Source organism: Pangasianodon hypophthalmus, chromosome 6 (assembly GCF_027358585.1).
Source record: "Pangasianodon hypophthalmus isolate fPanHyp1 chromosome 6, fPanHyp1.pri, whole genome shotgun sequence".
Classification (NCBI taxonomy): Eukaryota; Metazoa; Chordata; class Actinopteri; order Siluriformes; family Pangasiidae; genus Pangasianodon; species Pangasianodon hypophthalmus.
In genome coordinates, this window is record NC_069715.1 from 7,962,852 (window position 1) to 7,983,379 (window position 20,528).

The window sequence follows — 20,528 nt, forward strand, 5'->3', positions numbered from 1 at the left end:
TTCTCAATTATTTCCCAACTGCAAAAAAACAGTGTCTCAACTTTAACCACTTGAACGAAGTGTTTCAAGTTCCATTGTAACAGGTACATACTGAATTTTTCCTCTTACTCCTTGTTAAATCAGTTTTATTAATCTAACAATTTAAATAAAACAAATAAATTATTAACAGTACACGTTAGCAAATCTAAATATCGGTATCAGACCGATAAATGTGAATGTCAGTGTGTTACTGCGCATTTGTAAAAAAGAGGACGAGATTAGGAGAAACAGAGAAGAAAAAGAAGAGAGAGAATGGAAGAATGAGAGAGAGAGAGAGAGAGAGAGAGAGAGAGAGAGAGAGAGAGAGAGACGGGGTCAGCGTCAGTAACGTAACACTGTTTATCCTCTGCATTCCATTTCCTCTCATCAGCGTCTGTTCCCAGGACTCCCACCCCCAACCTCGTTCATTCACTCTCTCTCTCTCTCTCTCTCTCTCTCTCTCTCTGTGTGTCTCAGTGTGTGTGTGTGTGTGTGTGTGTGTGAGGTCTGCTCTTATTCCACAGTGGAACTCTGATACACACTGTGATGCTGTGATACAGAGAATCAATTGTGTGTTATTTGAGCTCTGTTCTTTTGTATGAATGTGGGCTTTACCTTATGAAGTCTCCTTTGGCCTCCTGGAAAAGATAAATGTAGAGTTAGACAAAAGTCACATCAGGGTTAAAGGGTAACACAGATCGTGTGTGTGTGTGTGTGTGTGTGTGTTATGCGTGTATTAGGATGACTGCACTTTATAGTGACCCAGTGGGAGACTCAATATCTCCCATCTGGTGTAAATCCTGTAAAAGGTCAAACACAGACCAGTTCTACTGCACCTGCATTCTCCTTGCACATACGCACGCACACGCACACACACACACACACACACACACACACACACACAAGCACACACAAGCACACACAAGCACACACACTTCACTAAAACTACACATGGATGTTTTTATGACACACATGGATGTGCAGAGAGTGTGTTTCCTATTTACTAAGGCTTCACCCCACCACCCCAACCACACACACACACACACACACACACATTACCTGCAATATGTAGGAGGCCAGTTCAAACACGACTTCACTGTCTACATCTATGAGCTCCTTCAAAAAAAAGAGAAAGTGTGAGTCAGAGACTAGCAATGACTAAATAATCTCAACTCTTCCACTCTTTTTGTTATCTTCTGATGCTAAACATCTGCATTTACATGTGTTTACTCTCTTGCTGACTAAGTACAGGTGGTGCTAATCACCTCATCTCACATCAAAAATGCCAGGAATGCCACTGAGAGTGTGTGAGAGAACTCAGCATAACTTTACTAGTTATGCTCAAGTCTGCGTCATTCAATACATTTGCCATGAACGTGCCGGGGCACAGGATGTGATGTACGTATAACAAATTCCACATACAGTGGATTTGGAGGAAATGATGCTGCATGTATGGAATTTATATCTGAGCTGGTCCCTTGACAAAGAATTTCAATCTGAACGAATTCTGAATCGCTCCCATTTCCAGACATTTGTCTTGTTTCTTCTTCACTGATGTTAGCTTCTCAGCAGATTATATCATAAATAAGTCAAGTTGTTATCTGCCGTCTTGGTAATACATTGGCTTTTGTTCTCATAAGTGGTACCTCTTCTGTTTAACCCCTTGTTTAACCCCTTCCCCATTTTATTTTCACTGAATTCCTGAGTAAAGGTGCTAGCATAGCTCACAAATAAGAGAAGCTTGTAGACACCAGTTTAGCATCATGTCCAAATTATCACAGCTCAAAAGACATCATTTGGCAAAGTAATGCTGTTTATACATAGAGTATTTTCTTTAAAAAAAAAATAAAAAATCAATTTCCTTTCAACATCTGCATATACTCTCAGACTTAACCTCACCATCTTCAGGTCACGTGTGCCAGTTCTTCAGTATTTTTAAATCAGAAATGACTACAGTTTAATAAGGAAAGTGCTGCACTCGCACTACTCATGGATGTTCAAGTAAAAAGGAAGTTAGTGATCTTGGCTGATACATACTTCTTTTCTACATAGCATGGCAAAATACACCTCGGACGACATCCGAGTGTGCAAAGACCGGACGCTATTCAATATGAGGAATCCAGCAGCGCTGTGAGACGCGACTCCTGAGCTCAGCTTCGTGAAGACAGCAGTTGTGAAAACATTCTGCTCTAAATAAAGCATCAGACTGAATACCGGATTCTGCGAGTGACAGCTCAATGTCTGATTTTCTTTGATACGTGAAACGGAGGAAAAAATGCTGCTAGGCATTTCAGGGTGTGGAAATGAATCGATACGTGAAACTGAGAACCGTTGCACTGAATGCAGAATGCTTATCATCAAAACTTAGAGATAATAAATAAGCCCAGAAAACAGTATACAATAAAAAAGGCAGCATGATAATTCTGGTAAAAATGATAATAAAGATTATTAAAATCAAATATAACTATAACTATTAATTACTGAGCATATAAATAAATTCAAATTAATTTTGTGCATAGTTACTCAGTCAATGTAGGAACAAAATGCTTTTATTGCACTTTATTACATAATATATGCTTATAATATTATTATTACAAGCCTGTATTACTTCACATTACTACTTCACTAAATTAAGATAAGTCGCCTACTAAATATAAACTCATTTACACTGAAAATAAATACATACACAAATAAGTAAACAAGTAAAAATGAATAAACAAGTTACTAAGCAACAAAACAGACAGTTGTGAATAAGGAACTTGTAATGAATCTAAACTCATTAATATTGCAGCTGTTTATGTTTAATTAAAAGAGGATGTCAAAATTTATACACAAAATGGGATTAATCCAATGTAAAACAGGATTAATCCAGTGTAAAATAGGATTCACAGAGAAATAATCCAATTTGTCCAACGTTTATACCACTGAGAATAATTCTGTAATATGTAGTGCTTGATTTCTCTCTCTCACACACACACACACACACACACACACACACACACACACACACACACAGTGAAACACTGTTACAATTTACATTTCAATTACAACAAGCGCTTTTTAAAGAAAGTTTTTGTAAACTGTAGGAAATCTTAGCCATCTCTTATCAAAGAAATCTTTCTGGATTTACACTGGGGCTAAAATGTAATCTGCCCTCTAGTGGCAGAACAGTGACACTGCAAGATGCATTAAACAAATACATACATTAACAAACCAAAGCAAAATACAGAGGCGAGCTGTTTCAATCCCTGAAATGTGTATTAGCTAATATTCAACTTCTGAAGAAAAATAAATTGTGTATTTAATATAAAATTCAGTAAACAGAACATGTTTCCTTGTAAATACACAGTTCAAAACTCACCTTATAAATGCAGGACTTAGCATTGAGGAAGAACAGCTCGATGGTGGCATTGTCCTTCAGGTAAGAGATACTCTCTATATAAAACCTGTAAAGAATGAAATACACACCAATTAAGCATCATGGAGGAATGCTAAGGCTTGTTTGTGGTTTAAAACGCCAGCCATTGCTGATCATCCATGCAAATGCAGACAGGCTGAGTTTAGAGAATCTGCATACATTAACCAGCAGGGGTCAGAAATGACCAACACTACAGTACTCTCTCGCTCTCTCTCGCGCTCTCTCTCTCGCTCTCTCTCTCGCTCTCTCTCTCGCTCTCTCTCTCGCTCTCTCTCTCGCTCTCTCTCTAGGAAAAAAAATCTTTCTGGAGCAGCATTACATTTCTGTTCAATGTTCCCTTGCCTCTAAACCACTAAATCATAAATTGTAGTTGTTATACAGATATAATAAAAACCCGGGGTAAATACTGATAATTTATCAGTATGAACTAAAAAGCTACAGTAAATCCTCACTGTGGAGTACATTGTTTTAAATCTGCTGGATGTACGATTTCGGAATTTCATCCTCTCTGGGCGAAATTCCAAAGTACTAGTGGAGGAACATTTCATAACGTGGGCTGTACTCCATCTGACCATCTTGCTAGCATCAGTTGTTTTGCCTAACTTAAAAGACAAAGCCTCGTTGAGTGGGAAAGACATACGATTCCACCAATCGTAACCTGACAGCTCTGATTGTAAATTATTGTGAGATACTATTCCATGATTCCCAGTGTAACTCACAGCAGCTCAGGAGCATCATTTTTTTTCTCCCCTGACACAATCCTGTGCTTTTTTTAGCTTTGATAAACTGCAAAGATCACATTGTGTAGTAGTGTAATTACAGTACACTATTTCTGAAACCCTTAACACACAGACACACAGAACATATAGCAACACCAAGCCTTTAATGGTGTAGCAGTGTACAGCAGTACGGAGAGGGAACAAGGAAGCCGAAACAATTTATCAGAGACACTGAGAGAGAGAGAGATAGAGAGAGAGAGACAGAGAGAGTGTGTGTGAGTGTGTGTGTGTGTGTGTGTGTGTAAGAGGGAATTAAAAGTGCATTGGCAGCTGGTTTAATTGGACATGTGAGTGAGGGGGTCGAGAGAGTCTTTTACATGCATCAAAGACTTCAGCTTCCTTCAATCAATATCCCAATCAAGAGCTGAGCGGAGGATTATACACACACACACACACACACACAAGCTCCTAGGGCTGGTGGCTAAAGGCTAAAATCCTAACCGTGATTAATTCACTCAATATTGAAATCACAATTATTTATCATGATATTTTTAGGGAAAAAAAAAAACAGTGAAACAGTGAAGCACTTTTATTGAAAAGCCTATATTCCTTGGAATATATAAATCTTTACATACAGAATAAAACACTTGTAGGTGTGCTGTTATAGGAAAACAATCAACGCTGTGGTGGTGTAATGCAACCCTACGTGAGGACAAGTTACTCTTACCACACCAAAGTTATGATTTTCCAAAAACAGCGTGTCCAAAAGTATTTTGGACGTTACATTATTTTATTTATTAGAGAATTGTATGTTCTATCCATTTATAGTTATGTTTAATGTTATATGTGCATGAGACTAGTTCGCTCCTGTTACGTTCTAGCAGCTATAAACAGTTATTCCCTCACCAGTGTCTTGTTTTCTCTCTCCCATTTGAAGTTAAGAAGAAGAAGAAGAAAAAGAAGAAGAAGAAGAAAAAACAAACAAACAAACAAAAAAACCCGCAGATTGTCATGTTGCGGAGAAACCAGAAACTTCTCCTGACTTTTCCCATGTCTGAAACCAGCGGCGTATCCATGTGTAAGTTTTTACTATAGAAACAATAATGTTTAGGATGAGCTCCTTTATATGAACCACTGTCATGTGATATGAATTACAGAAACAAAGAAAGAAAGAAAGAAAGAAAGAAGGAAAGGAAGAGAGAACACAGCAGCTATATGATATGTTAAACTGTACTGCTATGCATCAGGCTGTTTGAATAATAAACTGAATAAGGCTAATTAGCACATTATTTGCTCATATTTCTAAATTACGAACACAGTCTGAATGGAATGCTGCTGTTGCCATGACGGCGAGATTAATGAGGGAGTTAATGAGAGAAACAGCAGCTCCTGATTGGCTGACGGCTCCCGCAGCGACGGGTTAAGTCCGGGGTCAAACTCATTTTATAGGCGTTTATGTGTGAGTGTGTTGCTACTGACCCTGCTAATTTGCTGCGACGAAAACACAAACACACACACGCAAACACACATTCACACCCCCGTGGACCACCCGACTCTCACAGTGTGAAGGGTTTTTATCTCAAATGTTGCTCATGGAAGTCCAATTAATTAAAACAGTACTCTATTGCATATACTTGACAACAAACACACACAACACACACATAAATTACAGGTCCTGCAGTAAGACTAAGGTAATGTGCGTGCAGCAAAACACTACTTAGAAAATTTCACATTATAAACTTTAACAAATATTGAAAACATCTTTGTATCAAAAATGTTGAATTTTATGTAATTGATTGGCATTTTTTAATATTAAACCCATTTATAAGAACACGAAATCCATAAAAACAAAACAATCTCTGACATCACTTTATATTGTCTGATGCCTACAGTGAATGAGCCCTGAGTGTGTGTGTGTGTGTGTGTGTGTGTGTGTGTGTGTGTCTCACCTCACACAGAAGTAGAGGACGATGGGGCCGGATTTTTTGGGGAACTCATGCTCCAGCACACGTCTGTCTAACTGCAGCCAGCTGAAGTGACCCCTGAAAAACACCAGCAAAGAACCGAGGATTTAAAAAATCCCTCCACAGCAAACACAGACTATCAGGCATGACCTAAAAGATGCTATTGTGTTGTCCCTTCACATGCTCCTAGTCATCACATGTTTGAGATTGTATCGCTTCATAATAAAGATAATGTGATTTGTGTGCACTAGGGGCTGCATAGATTAGGTGATTAAGACATTCCCTAATCATCGCAGTAGAGAAGTCGACTAGTTGGAAAAAACAGTGAGGCAGACGGTAAAGAAAGCAAGCCGAATGTACTTTGTTAGTTTGAAAATATTTTAGACAAGATGAAGCGAATTCTACAGTCAACTGCACAAGTCTATGCCAGGAAAACTAGTTATTTTATTTTACTTTTACTTTAATAAAATACTGTCTCTTGGATACCACTTTATATGAAATGTAAAGGTGTGCGCAATATTTTTTTAAATCCCTCTCCTACTTCCTGCTGAAGGAATTCCTCCTGCTGTTCTTTTTGGTGTCCTTCAAAGCTAAATAAATTTGAAATTAAACCCGTGCACTGTGGCCGAGTGAATTCTATCAGAAATCCACAGCGAATGAGTCACACAGTGCTGCAGGTTGCACGTCACTATCCAATCCCACTCAGCTACTTTACAGCCTGGAGTCTGATCCAGACTTGTTTTTCGGACATGGTGGAAACGACGCAGAGACACTGCTGTAGATATTACATCTTCCATCCAGGGTAAAATGGTCATTAATCTAGGAGGGCTTTGCTGATGGACATGAGCTGCCATGCTGCGCACTTTCAGTTTCAGAATCAACAACTTCAGCTGAGCCACCTGGTCTACACGAGTGTATTTTATGAATTGGTGTATCCTTGAAATGTATTGTGTATCGTAGAAATGTCTCGGAAAATTGTAATGCTATTTTTGTCATTTTGCCTACTCTTATTCATAGTTACAACAGGAATCACTTAGAGCTTACTGAGAATGAGAATAATTCGAGGCAGTACGTGTGTGTGTGTGTGTGTGTGTGTGTGTGTTTGACAGTGAGAAGAAATGTAGCAGAAGAAGCAGCCATGAGTTTATTAGCATGTCCCTGGCGACTGGAGTCTGGCGTCTCTCTCGGAAACGGCTGTGAAGCTCAGGTCAAAGGTCATCTGCCTAGAATTCAAAATGTTTCAAGACTACAAATACCACAGTCCCATAGAGAGCTCTTACACGGCTGTGGAAAATGTGTGGGAGGATTTTTGTGTGTGGAGTTTATGTGGATGCATGTGTGTGAGTTTGAGTGTAGGTGTATAAACACAGCAACAAAATGGCAGAGAGTCAGAAAATATAGAAATGAGCAAGAAAAGAAGCGACTACAGGAAAGAGAGTGGTGCAGAAAGAGAAAAGGAGGGAGAGAGACAGACAGAGAGAGTCCATCTTATAAATATCACATGATTATTGACTCATGTGAAGCTTTCTGTTGTGTAATGGTGTCTGTGATAAACTCACGTGTCGTCTGTGTAGGAGATTCCAAAATACTCTTTCTCTTTCAGGTTGAAGTGTGACGCTACCAGATCCAGCAGGTCCTTAGCCATCAGCTTGGGCTAAAAGACAAGAAGAGAGAATGGTAATGACAACTGATCAGCACACACATACACATACACACACAGACACACACACAATAATCAACAGGAGGGGTCCAATTCAAAGCGGAGTTACTGTTACCACCCAAAAGTTGATTGTTTTCCAATAACAGCATGTGCTGAAGTATTTTATTCCTCTTATATCACAGAATATTAAAAATTTAAATAAACAACATCACATCATACGTTTTCTCGATCAGTAGTTACATGAAATGTTCTGGAATATCACTTTAATTAATTACATTAATCACGCACAAAAAAACAGCTTGTCATCAACCATCCAACCGTTAAAGTCCTGAAGACTTTCCATGTCTGAAAAACTACTGATTGTTGCAAAGCGCTGACACTGGAGACTCCTTACATACGTTAAATAAACATGTCCTTACTGAAAACTCCATATCAACATTTTTCTCTGTTAATAAATAAAAATTTTTAAAAATCTGTTTATTACTAGGCTTAGATTATGTGAAACGTCCATCGTAGAAGTCCCTGTGTGTTAGCTGTTACTATGGAAACACATTAGAACGAGAGCAATAATATAAACCTGCAATTTGCTTCGGAGATGAGACTTCTGTCAGAGCTGCTCTTATAGAAAAATGTATTCTGGAAATCTCTGAGACACAACGACTGTCATTACAGTTTCTGCAAAAGTGTGTGTCTGTGTGTGTGTGTGTGTGTGTGTGTGTGTGTGTGTGGCAGCCATGAATATGTCCAGTATAATCATTTGTGTGTGTCCTCAGCAATACCAGATGAATCTTTACTCGCAGAATCAGTGCAACAATTTACACACTTTCTACAACATGGTTCACTCCTCATGCTCTACATACAGCAAACACACACACACCCCAGAGTCATGTTGCTGTGTGTTTGTGTGTCATGTGCCGTCCACAGGCCTGTACTTAAACGCCCTAATTATTGTTTCTGTTTCACACAGGCCCCTTTTCATTAACTCCAACAAACACCCACATACATACTCACACATACACACACCGTACATACATCCATGCTCACAAACACACACACACACACACACACACACACACACACAAATACTGATTTAAGAGTTCCAGCACAACAGGCAGAGGATAAAAATAACAGAGAGAGGGAAAACAAGTACACAGTTACAACATTTGGAGAGAAAGAAAGAAAATAAATGAGAGGAAAAGGAAGAGGCATTCAGTTTATCCACTGTCATAATTCTCCCTGTCTCCACAAACAATTGTCCTGTTGAGTCGTTAGAACTGTTTCAGTCATTAAAATTAGCCAGTAACATCAGAAGTATGACCTCATCGTACAATTTCTGCTGAGCTCAGCATTTCTGAGTCCAGCACTTTATTTATTGCTCATCACTCTACAAGCTAAAAATGGTTTGGTCTGAATTTACCTCATTATGTTCAAAAAGTTACTAATAAATCACATCTCAGATGGTTTTTATGCGAATGTTTGTATCACGCAGCTCTTTAGCACATGTGGATAGGAGAATTTACTTCCTGAAGTAGTGTGTGTGTGTGTGTGTGTGAGGCAGACTGAGGAAGCGGTTTTAACTCAACCACAACTCCCAATCACTGATTGCTTGAGGCAGCATGTGTGTGTGTGTAATGTATTTCCTTGATAACTCCTGTAATTTGAATGGTGAAGCCTAATGTTGTTGTCTGTTTATTTATTTTGTAACAAATTAATATAAACTTTTACAAATGCCTTAGCTGTTAACTAGTATTAACTATCATCCATCAGTGTTCTGTAGATAAATGTGTCTGGAACATCAATCTGAGTTCAGCAGAAAGATGTTTAAAGTGTGCTTTCTAAAGTTCTGCGCATGTAACCTATTAGCCATATCATTCCCATCAAGTTGCATAGCTATAAACCACTGATGAATTATTTCCTGTTAGCGAATGACTAAAAACAGCACAATATAGTCAAGGAAGACACTTTTCCACTGAGTTTTAATGATGTAGTTTTATGCTAACTGCAGAAACACAGGCCTATTCAATCCACACTATCTTAGCTGTTGTTGTTTTGCTGTTGTTTTCAGCCTTGTCCTGGATAACCTTTGTATTTTTATCATTAGTTCTAATTTTCTTTGAAATATTACTTGAGCAAATATCTCATTGCTGTTTGCCATCTTTTTTGTCAACTATCCAGGTGGCACAACAATTTCCACAACAATTTAACTCAATATATAATTAAAAATATATATATGTGGCGAAATCCTTCACCACATTTATAATACATTTTCCACAACATTTCCAAATTTGTGAATTTCCCTCTGGAGTCTATCTATCTATCTATCTATCTATCTATAGATCTATCTATAGCGTTAAGAAAATGGTGAAGCATTGTGTAAGCATGGTTTAAGCATTACTTAATAATGCGAGAGAAACATAAACCTTGAAAGTACGATATGAATTAAAATTTATTTATTTTTTTTTTCTAGAGGAATCCACATACTCGTGACGTGCTACAACACTTGCACTGAACGAAATGGAAATTATTTAGAAAAATTATACACTTTTATGACAACTATTTGCAATAATATTTATATTTTGCATTGTTTAAGTTTTTCAGCTGACTCACCTTCGTATGTAATAAATCGCAATACCTTTATTTTTTATCAGGTCATGCTTGTACACTTTGCAGATTCACAGAGTTCACAGAGATGAATTAAAATGCACTGTAAGCAGAAGTGAAGCTCCTTTTTCAGGTTCCTAATATTTATTATTCTAGTAAATTAGCATTTTCCCTATTTTATACACTTTTGTTCTGAGCACTTCTTCATGCAACGACATGCACTTTCACATGAATATTCCACACCCTGAGTCCATACACCCAGGATTAACTTTAGGCTTGCTTGAGAAAAAGTATCATTAGCACAGGGTTTTTTTTTGTTTGTTTGTTTTTTTTTTTTTACACACGTTGCATCTGAACAGGGAATCAAATGGTTAATTTATCTATCACTTCTGCTTTGTGCAAAATTTTTCTAAATAGGGACATCTCTTATTAATGTTTATTTCATTCATGAATGAATTATTTCATTAGTGGCTCTTTACTTGTGCTTGATGCAGATCAACGGCCCAGATGAAGCCTTTGAGTTGAAGCTGATCAATAATTCAGCATGCAGTTTATGAGCTGTAGTTGCTTTTAAATGCCTTTTTCACTTCATATATCAAGACGATGTTTCATTTCATCTGGATACCACAATATGCCTTTGCAAAACACAAACAGGACATAACACGGCAAGATGATCACATTATCAGACACCCAGCTGATGTCTAAACCTGAGTTCACACACTCATATTATCGCCTGAGTGCTCTCTCTCTCTCTCTCTCTCTCTCTCTCTCTGAATTTGACTCTAATCTCACACGAGACAAGCTTCTGAAGAGCGTATTATGTAATCCATGTCCACATGCGACATGCAGAAAGAATATCTGGTGATTTAATAACGCTATGATTTAATAACGCAGAGATGTTTGTGCATCAGATAGCAATTAGGAACGCCTAACATAACAATGATACACAATAAAAGGCCCAGGCTACATCAATTTCTTCATCAGTGTATTTCCTATGAAGTGGAATGTGCAGTGCTGACATACTGCCACATAATATAGTACCCATTAATACATAATACAAATGACCCATAATGCATTGGGCATATATGAGAAATAAGCTGAAATCAGTGAGTCAGTTTATACACACACACACAAATGAAATGATTGTGTAATGAAGTAAAACAATGTAAGCTATTTTATATGCAATTTATAGCAGTCTCGGGTCACAAACACAGGATATATGACTAATATACACAAATACATGACTGTGTAATGAGCAGGTACTGTAAAGGTATGCACATTATCTGCAACATACAGTGCCAGTGAAAGGTTTTTTTTACACACGGAGTTTTTATTATTTATGATTTATTGCAGTTTACTCATTAATGTAAATTAAGTAATGAAAAATATACAAGTGTGCAGTCAAATATCTGTTTGTTTGTATTATAATCACTCTCAGGTTATAATGTGACCATAAGTCTGTAAATTACAGTATGACTCGATTTGTCTTACAGTTCAGTATTAGTATCAAATGCAAGACAAATATATGGTAGAGTGAGCTGGACCGGTCAGCTAGCGCTAGATTTTGTCTGATAAAATAAAAATTCGCACACTTTTCAGTTCACTTAGATTATTTTTACTTAGATTTATATATCCATCCAATTTTCACACCTACACAGGGACACGGGTAACCTGGAGCCTGGCACCAGGCAGGGGACACCCTGGATGGGGTGCCAATCCATCACAGGGCACAATCGCACACACTCTCACACTCACTCTCACACTCTCACACCCATTCACATGCTACAGACAATTTAGAGATGCCAATCAGCCTACAATGCATGTCTCTGTACTGGGGAAGGAAACCAGAGTACCCTGAGGAAACCCCTGAAACACAGGGAGAACATGCAAACTCTGAGCACACAGGCGGAGGCACAAATCAAACCCCCAACCCTGGAGGTGCGAGGCAAACATGCTAACCTCTAAGCCACTATTAGAGTTAGACATTTAGGGTTCAAAAACTTTTGACAAGCAGTGTACAGCTAAATGCTGGATTTGTTTAGCTGAGCATGTTTATTTATATAGAGCGCTACCTTGTAATATTAGCTAGATAGCTTACTAACAGTCAACAAAATTCTGATATTTTTTGCTAACTAGCTATATACACTGTCACAAATTACTCATCCTTTCTGCTTCCTCAACAACTGTTACTTGTTCAAGTTAATCCTAATAGAAACTGTTAGAGAGTAGGACACACTCCCTACCCTCTAGTGTTTTCCCACAGTCTGGGAAACTCACGCAGGACACATTTTTGTGTTTTCCCTACTTGTTTTCCTCACTTGATTTGTATCAGATGCTAACTGCGAAGCCCTCTGTCTGGTGTGATAAATCACGGAAAAGCTAAAAAAAATTCAAGATTGGGAATCCACGTTCATGGACACCAGACCCTTTTATAAATATTTGCCGAGTTGTATTTTGACATAGCACCAAAAAAATAAAAAAAAATTTAAAAAATCCAGAGCACAATACACAGCTGTCTTTTTAAACCGGATTAGTGTAGATATGTAGCACAAAGGTTTTGCTTTGTTACTGGTGACTGGCAGCGGTTGACACGGCATGACTCTGTGCTTTGGTTTACCAGAGCTAGCATTAGCTTGTAGTGTAACTGTATTTTAGGGGATTAGCAGCCCTGACAGATAGATATACACAGTCTAAATTTCATCTGAGGGGTGTGATAATGCAGAGAAAAACACAATTCTCAGAAACCCTTCAGGACAACAAGACTCAGCAAGATGTCCAACAAACACATGCTATGGATATAGCCAGGATTTTACCTCAGACCTCCACCCTAATACACAAGCCACCATTAGACCAAATTATAGCAGAGGGAAATTACAGCCTGCTAATGAAAGACCTAAGAGAAACTGACTTGCCCAGAGAGAACACGCACACACGTGGTCCAAAATCCGATGCACAACAAACAGACATATGCAGAAGCATTACCTAGCTTACAAACCTGTATACACACACAGACAGGAAAAAAAAAATTAAAACCAAAACCTGTATTTCTATTAAGCCAGAAATCACCTGATCAAGCAGAGCTAATTCCCCCCCCCCGAGAAGTCTCTATTAGCACTAGAGGCTAATGACCGTTACATTTCAAACTGTTCACCATTAGCTCTTCAAGGCAGGCTATTTACTATGTTAAATTGATGCTTGTGCAACATTTAGCTACTTTATACATGCTCAATTTGCTATTTCATGCTGTCCAATTAATACATTTGGGCTTTCGTTTTGGTTTAGGTATTGTTTGCTCTTGTCTAAAAAAAAAAATGTAAGTAGAGTATTCACTATTAAGGTGGCTAATTAGCTATTAAGTAGGCTCATTCCATGCTCTGTTTCGAATAAAGCCATATGAAAGAGAACATTTATTGATATTCGTGCAATGGTTATATCACATCCCCATGTCAAAATCTATACACAGATATAGGAGTATCCACAGAGACTTATGAACTCATTCATCTTCTTCTACGACTGAGTTCATTTTAAATTGTGGGCAATTTTTCTTTAGTCAAGAGCACACATTAAACAAAACGTGGACAGTTTCAATTAATTCATATCTAACAGCACATACATCTATCTATCCATTCATCCATCCATACTTCCATGCATCCACTCATCTACAACACTTCTAAATGTGCAATCTAATCCTGGGTCATGTCAATTCTTCAACAACCCAATCCAGCTAATTCACTTAGGAAGGACAGGGCCCACCATTAGCTCTTTTCACCACAGATGTTTCGGCTGCTGAATCGAAGATATGTACTTTGTGTATCCAATGATGCGAGAAAGAGAAGGAGGAACAGGAAGCAGTCAGGTCTGACTCCAGACAGAAGCAGCCCATCATTAAACTTAAACTAGCACTGCATCTGTGTGCGCTTTAGCCCCCAGTTTCATGTAGTCTCAAATTGAATGAAATATGTTAGCTTGGCTCTACTGCCCTTCCAAACTGGCGTCAGCTCCATTTGGATTGGAAATCTTGTACAATAAGTGTAATAAGTGAACAATCACTTCTACCCCAAGATTAATTTTACCCTGCTAGCATGGAGCCTGTTCTGTCTTTTTTGAGTGGCTACGTTCAAAGAGCCAGCAGTGTAGCGCAGACAGCCAAATGTTTTTGGATGCTCTTGAATATAGCTGTACTGGTCGGCACCAATCCGAGTGCACTCAGCTTCACAGAGAAATGTGAATCTACACATTTTCAGAACAGAAGCTAGCTAGAAATTAGACTTGCTTGACCTTCAGGATATAAAGGAGCATTGAGAATGTGCTGTAGCTTCAGACGCCACTGGATTCATCTCTGAAATCCCTGAGGCAAGAACATGTGTTCCTAGAGAAATCTGGAATACTGGTATCTCCACTGGCCTGATTAACCTGCCAATGACCACATGAAGGGATGGAGAAAGAACAAAGAAGGGAAACTGGAGAGACCAAAAAAAAAACAATGAAGAGAGGAGAGAGAAAGAGAAAGGAATAATAGAAGACACATGGACTGAGTTGTTATAACAACAGCTAATGTCAGCAAACTAAAGTAAATGCTTGCTTTGGGTAGCGAATACTGATGGTATTTAGACTGATAAATGAGGATATAAAGTATGGAATGCGTCTCACTGTCCGTCCACGGATATATGAAGTATGGGACTACAATGTGGGAGATAAAAACCTAGAGAGGGGATGTCCTAAAACTGAATATGACTGCAAACACTGTAGCCTTCAGCCACACAAACTATTAGTATACTATTACTGGTAAAATGTTAAACACCATTTGTTTCTGCTTAACCCTTTCTAGCGGTACACTGGCGTTCGAAATCGACTTATCGGACACTTTCAATCAGTATAAACAAATTTTATCGCCACAAGTCTGTTATAAGATTAGTCAGGACGCTGTTGGGTTTCTGTGTGTAGAGTATTGTGACTCTGTGTGTGCTGGTGAGCAGAGCGATGGGAAAGGGGAGGGGTGCAAGCACCAAGCTTGGCAAACAATTCACATCTCTCCACAATAACACTGGTACAGAGATAAAACAGACAGCACAATTAAAGCTTTTTTGATAGTAAAACACCATATACAACTGCCATAATAAAATTAAAAAATAAGATAAAATTTAAACCTAGTATGCTAGGTAAAAAAAAGAAATACTTATGAAAAACTTACGCAAATTCTTAAAGCCCTGAGTGTCTACTTTAACCACTACTATGGAGTGTGACATAACAAATAAAGTCAATGCTGAACACGGACACCTCCAAAACAGGCGGAAATTCCATTTTATGGCCTCTGGTAAAAGGAATTAATGTTCCTCTAATGTAGCTGTTGCTAAATTCCTATCCTCTACCATGATAGTGTCCCATATCACCCTGTAGTTACTAATTTTGGAAGGATAAGGCACACCAAGTTGCCATCGGCAAACTAACATCAACCAAGGCTAACCTTCCTATTGGTTCACATCTTCAGTAAATGGTTGCACTTGAACACACCACAAAGACGACAGCTAATGCCAGCAAAGCAGAACATTTCTGACATAGTCCTTTTAAAAATCATTTGCCTAAGGCAGAAATTGGAGCATGCATATATTATACAGGGTTTCACTGTAACCACCAGGCAGCTGGAGGAAAAAGGTGTCACACCTCTATTTTAGTTAAGATGTAGACACTAGAAAAGATGTTGTGTACAGCAAAACTAGACAATCGCAGCATACTCTGCTGTTAAAATGCTGAGCTCCTATGTAACTTGTGTAAAGGTCGCCAAGTTTGTGGTCACCATTCCCTAACTTTTTGAGACATCATCTTCCTTTCTCTCACTCTCTCCCACAGTTCAACTGCTTTCATCATTGTTCTCACTTTTTCATCTTCTTCTCCAACTTTTTAAAAGGTCCTGTCTCGTCTAAATCGCTTTGCCTGTCAGAACAAAACCAGAGCACAAATAAAACTCATTCATTCAGCACTTCAGAGAGAGCGGCTAAAAAGAAAGCCGATGGAACAGAACGAGAGATATACCTCCAACTATGAGAGAACAATTTCAGTGAGTTCAAATCAGATTGGACCCTACAGCGATCAGCTCTGCTTGGGTAATCACATCTGACAGACAGCTCACACAGAAAAAGACAGAGAGTGAGACAGACAGAGAGTGAATAAACTGAATAAAGAGACCATATGTGTCCTGAATTATGTTGGGTTTGGAATGCTGGGAACGTTAAAAAGCTGCAGAGTTCAAGCAGGCTGTGTTTGTCTCTTAAATGGGAATTTCCTGAGTGTGTAGGCAAGTGTGTTTATGTGTGTGTGTGTGTGTGTGTGTGTTGAAGGCAAGGACAGCAAGAGGAAGGAGTGCTTGTTAAGGAGACTGAGAAACGTTTATACCTTCATGGCACTCTGAGGCTGGAAAGGCTCGTGACAGACGACTCGGTTGAGTTGTTATGAAAGCAGAGCTCATCCTAAACAAGTCTATTTGAACTGATTGGGTTAGGGGAAAGGTCCGCCCCTTGCAACGGACTGTGTCCTCATTGGTCACTGAATGGGGTTGTCATGGCAACACATACATGCCAGATTAACTTGTGAGGATGCTGCAGTGTAATAGACCTGACAGCTCTCCTTCTCTCTCTCTCTCTCTCTCTCTCTCTCACACACACACACACACACTAACACACACATCATTTGCATTATCTGTAAAAACAAAACACAGCACAAAAGCAGTCCAAAACACTGGTAGTTATTAAAAAAATAAAAATAAAAAAAAATAAAAAAAAAAGTTACCAAAAATAAGTAGACCAAATTTTAAAGGTGCAGTTTGTAATGTGTAAGTGTATCCTGGGATAGAGTAAGACTTGTCAAAGTTTTCAACACAACTGTGATTGGAAATTAGCTCCGCCCACAACCAGAACTGAGCTGCTGGTCTAAAAGCACCTCCCTTTCAAGCCAAGTCAAGTGCAACTGGGTTTTATAGTCATTTCTCTACATAATTTGTATACGTTGGAACGAAATGCTGTTTCATTCTGGACCAGACAGCAGCACTGTATGCTACACTACGTAAAGTGCAAATACACGACAGTGCGAGGTGAAAGACAATAAATGCTCAGGATAATAAATACTTAAGACAGTGCAGGCTAACTACACAAGACAACAGAACGGTGTTGCATAAACCAGTGCAAACGATAATCTGTAAACTTTTGTGTAGAAAAGTGCAGGTGTGCCATGATGGCTGTGAGATGGTGGATGCTGGAAAGGGTCTTGATTAGTTGGATTTCTGTTCAATCTGCCCTGTGAGTTACCTTAAGCAGAACCTTAAGAGTTACCTTAAGCAGAACAGAGCAAATCTGGTCCGAATGGGGGCGGAGCTAATTTCTAAACGCAGTATTTTAGCTAGCTAGCAAGATTCAGTGCGCTATTTCCAATGCCGATAGAGGTGCTCTTACACAAAAGGGAGCTGTGAGACTTGTGAGAAGTTTTGCATTTCCAACTGGTACTCAGGTAACAATGACAGTCATGCTGATGTGCACAATAACATTTCTGATTCTCATAAACCTTATGTAAAGCTGAGAAAAAAGAATCAGATAATTATAACCTCAAAGGTCCCAATTTCATATTACCATGCTAAACAGTTTACCATCACTGGTGTCATACTATTTAGGAATAGTATTACTTAGTGTATATTGAATATTTTCTAAATATGTATTGACAAGCGATGGATAAAGGCACATGTCATAAAATGTTCCTCCTAGAGTAGCTTGCAATACCTTTCTTCTATCAGAGAGCTGATGGTTCACCAAATAAATAGGTAACTACTCTTATTTTAAAACTGACAATCTCACCTTCAGTTTTTTCCATTTCAAATGTGCTGAAACACTGAGCCAAAGCAACAAAAGCAGTGTCACTGTACCATCTCTGGTGAACTGCTTTGTACACAAAAATGGAATGGAGATTTCAAAGAAAGATTAGAAAACTGATCTCAAATCTCTCTGTCTCTCACAGACACACACAAAGAGTCCTCCTCTATCAGGGAGGTGGTAATTAACTCTCAAAGGAGCAGAGAGGATTTCCCTTCTCACACAAGCGAGAGGAAATCTGAGACACTGATCATAAAAACAGACACGGCTCTCACACCTTGTATGTGCCATTATTGTATCGCACCACTGAGCTTCATGTAATCCAGCGTAATGAGAATAGATGATGCTGTTAACCTCTTTCGATATACTGGTGTAAAATAGACAGGGTGTTTACTTGAACGAAGGGGGGGAAGTATGAGTGGCTTACCTGCACAAGGAGCTCCAATTTCCTGTCGTCCAGGAGATGGACCTGACATCTCCGGCCCTCCGTCATCTACAGAGAGAGAAAGAGAGAGAAAGAGAGAGAGAGATCAACCATGGCACACAGGAGATATTCACAGCAGGGCGAAATCAACCGTAAATACTAGGTCATCATGATAAGACAAGAATAGCAACTCTTTTTACACACACACCCACATCTACACTCTTCTGCACCCACGTGCGCGCTCACTGATTTGCATTCAAGCAAAGGAATTCAATCTTACTTGGTGTGCACATGTTTATCAAGAGCCCGAGCACTTCCATGTTAAACATTTCACGTCTTACTCAGTTCACACTACACGTTAAATATAACTGCTGCACAAGCATGCTGCCATTAACTAGCCACTATATCAGTTATGGATGGAATATTAGATACATGATCTCATAACAACCTCCAATCATACAAACACAAAAACAGAAATGCAGGTCATACACAGGGCACATTCCCTCCACCTCTCCATCTCTCTCCATCCACTGACACACACACACACGCGCGCACACACATAAACATGGATTATAAGGATTCAGAGCGCACTGATTCATAGCCCATCAACTATTACAATACCATATCCCACAATGCATTTATTTTAATCAATAACTATGATGCTCATAGAGGAAAAGCCATTTCCATGTATGAAATAGACTACATCCTCATAAATAAACTACAGAAGATGACACAGCCTGTTCTGAATAAGGCTGGGTACTCAAAAGGCACCAAGCACCGACCGAAACATTTCAGTACTATTAGAGTACCGAAAAGTCTGAAAAGATTCGGTGGCTATATTTCGATAATTTGGACAAAAAAAAAAAAATGACGTCCTAAAGGATGATTAAAACTATTAAAAATAAAACAGAAAAAGAAGACAGAATGGAGTCTGATGGACTCCACGATGCACGGAGAGCAAAAAGAAAGCATGTAATCATGTGACAGAGCTCTAGAGTCTGGCTGTACTTTGTAAAAGTAGATGAGAACAGTACCAGGTGCAATAAACACCTTTATCTGGTAGATGTAAAGTCAAGTAATGCGGCAAATCTGATTAAACTGTGGTTTAATCTCTGTCAAGAAAGTTCTCTGAGATTAGAGAATCTAGACGAAACACGCAAAAACCAAATGCATAAACAAATGTTTTTGCAGGACAAAGCTAGCTACTATTACGTCTGTCAGTCTGCAAACATGTTTAGACTCAGCAGCTAGCACGTAAAGTAGCATTTATCAGTTATCTAGTTGGCTAGTCTGCCAAATCGAACCATAATGAAATAGCGCCTGTTTTCTGTCAACATTTTAAGATCAATGGAAAATCAATGGCAAGAGGTGAAAAATGTCCTTGTGAATGCAGTCTAAAGCAAATGACTGCATTACTGAAGGCAAAAATCTGGAACACACATCCATACAGCCATATGCTATACGTTAACCATCTGTAAACTTAGCCTTGTTAGTCAGAGTTTAGTTAAACATGACACTAACATGGCTTCGCTAGCCGGCTCTGCGCACAACAGATTGGCTTTATTATGGCTGGAGATGAATTTCAAGGACAGGCTGTATTCTATGAAAAAACCCTGTGTGTTATGTACGAAACTGGTGTACAAGCCTAAAAGTGTAATCTACAATGCACGTGCATATACAAAATACACTTCTTCCCCTCATACATATGCATTTGAGGGACGATCGCATAAAAAGTGTGAAGTCAATGTTATAAAGCACTGAGAAATGCAACGTTTGCAGATTAGATGAACTAAACTTTGGGCAATTAGCATATGTTTGTTCGTAATTTTTTGTAATTTTTTGTTCGTAGCTCTGTGCATCTTGGTCAGAGC

At 38.7% G+C, this 20,528-nt stretch overlaps 1 protein-coding gene across 10 annotated transcripts in view; it reads right to left on the bottom strand.

Moving 5' to 3' along the window:
- The window catches only part of frmd4a (FERM domain containing 4A), a 156,528-nt gene that overhangs the window by 34,818 nt on the left and 101,182 nt on the right, over positions 1 to 20,528 (bottom strand). For all 10 annotated transcript variants that reach the window (XM_053235202.1, XM_026927257.3, XM_026927256.3 and 7 more), the window contains exons 2-7: positions 18,661 to 18,726; positions 7,679 to 7,773; positions 6,105 to 6,197; positions 3,380 to 3,464; positions 1,078 to 1,134; positions 634 to 656 (exon numbers count right to left, since the gene is read on the bottom strand). In XM_053235202.1, the coding sequence (XP_053091177.1) occupies positions 634 to 656; positions 1,078 to 1,134; positions 3,380 to 3,464; positions 6,105 to 6,197; positions 7,679 to 7,773; positions 18,661 to 18,726 (419 nt within the window). The remainder of the gene's footprint in view (positions 1 to 633; positions 657 to 1,077; positions 1,135 to 3,379; positions 3,465 to 6,104; positions 6,198 to 7,678; positions 7,774 to 18,660; positions 18,727 to 20,528) is intronic.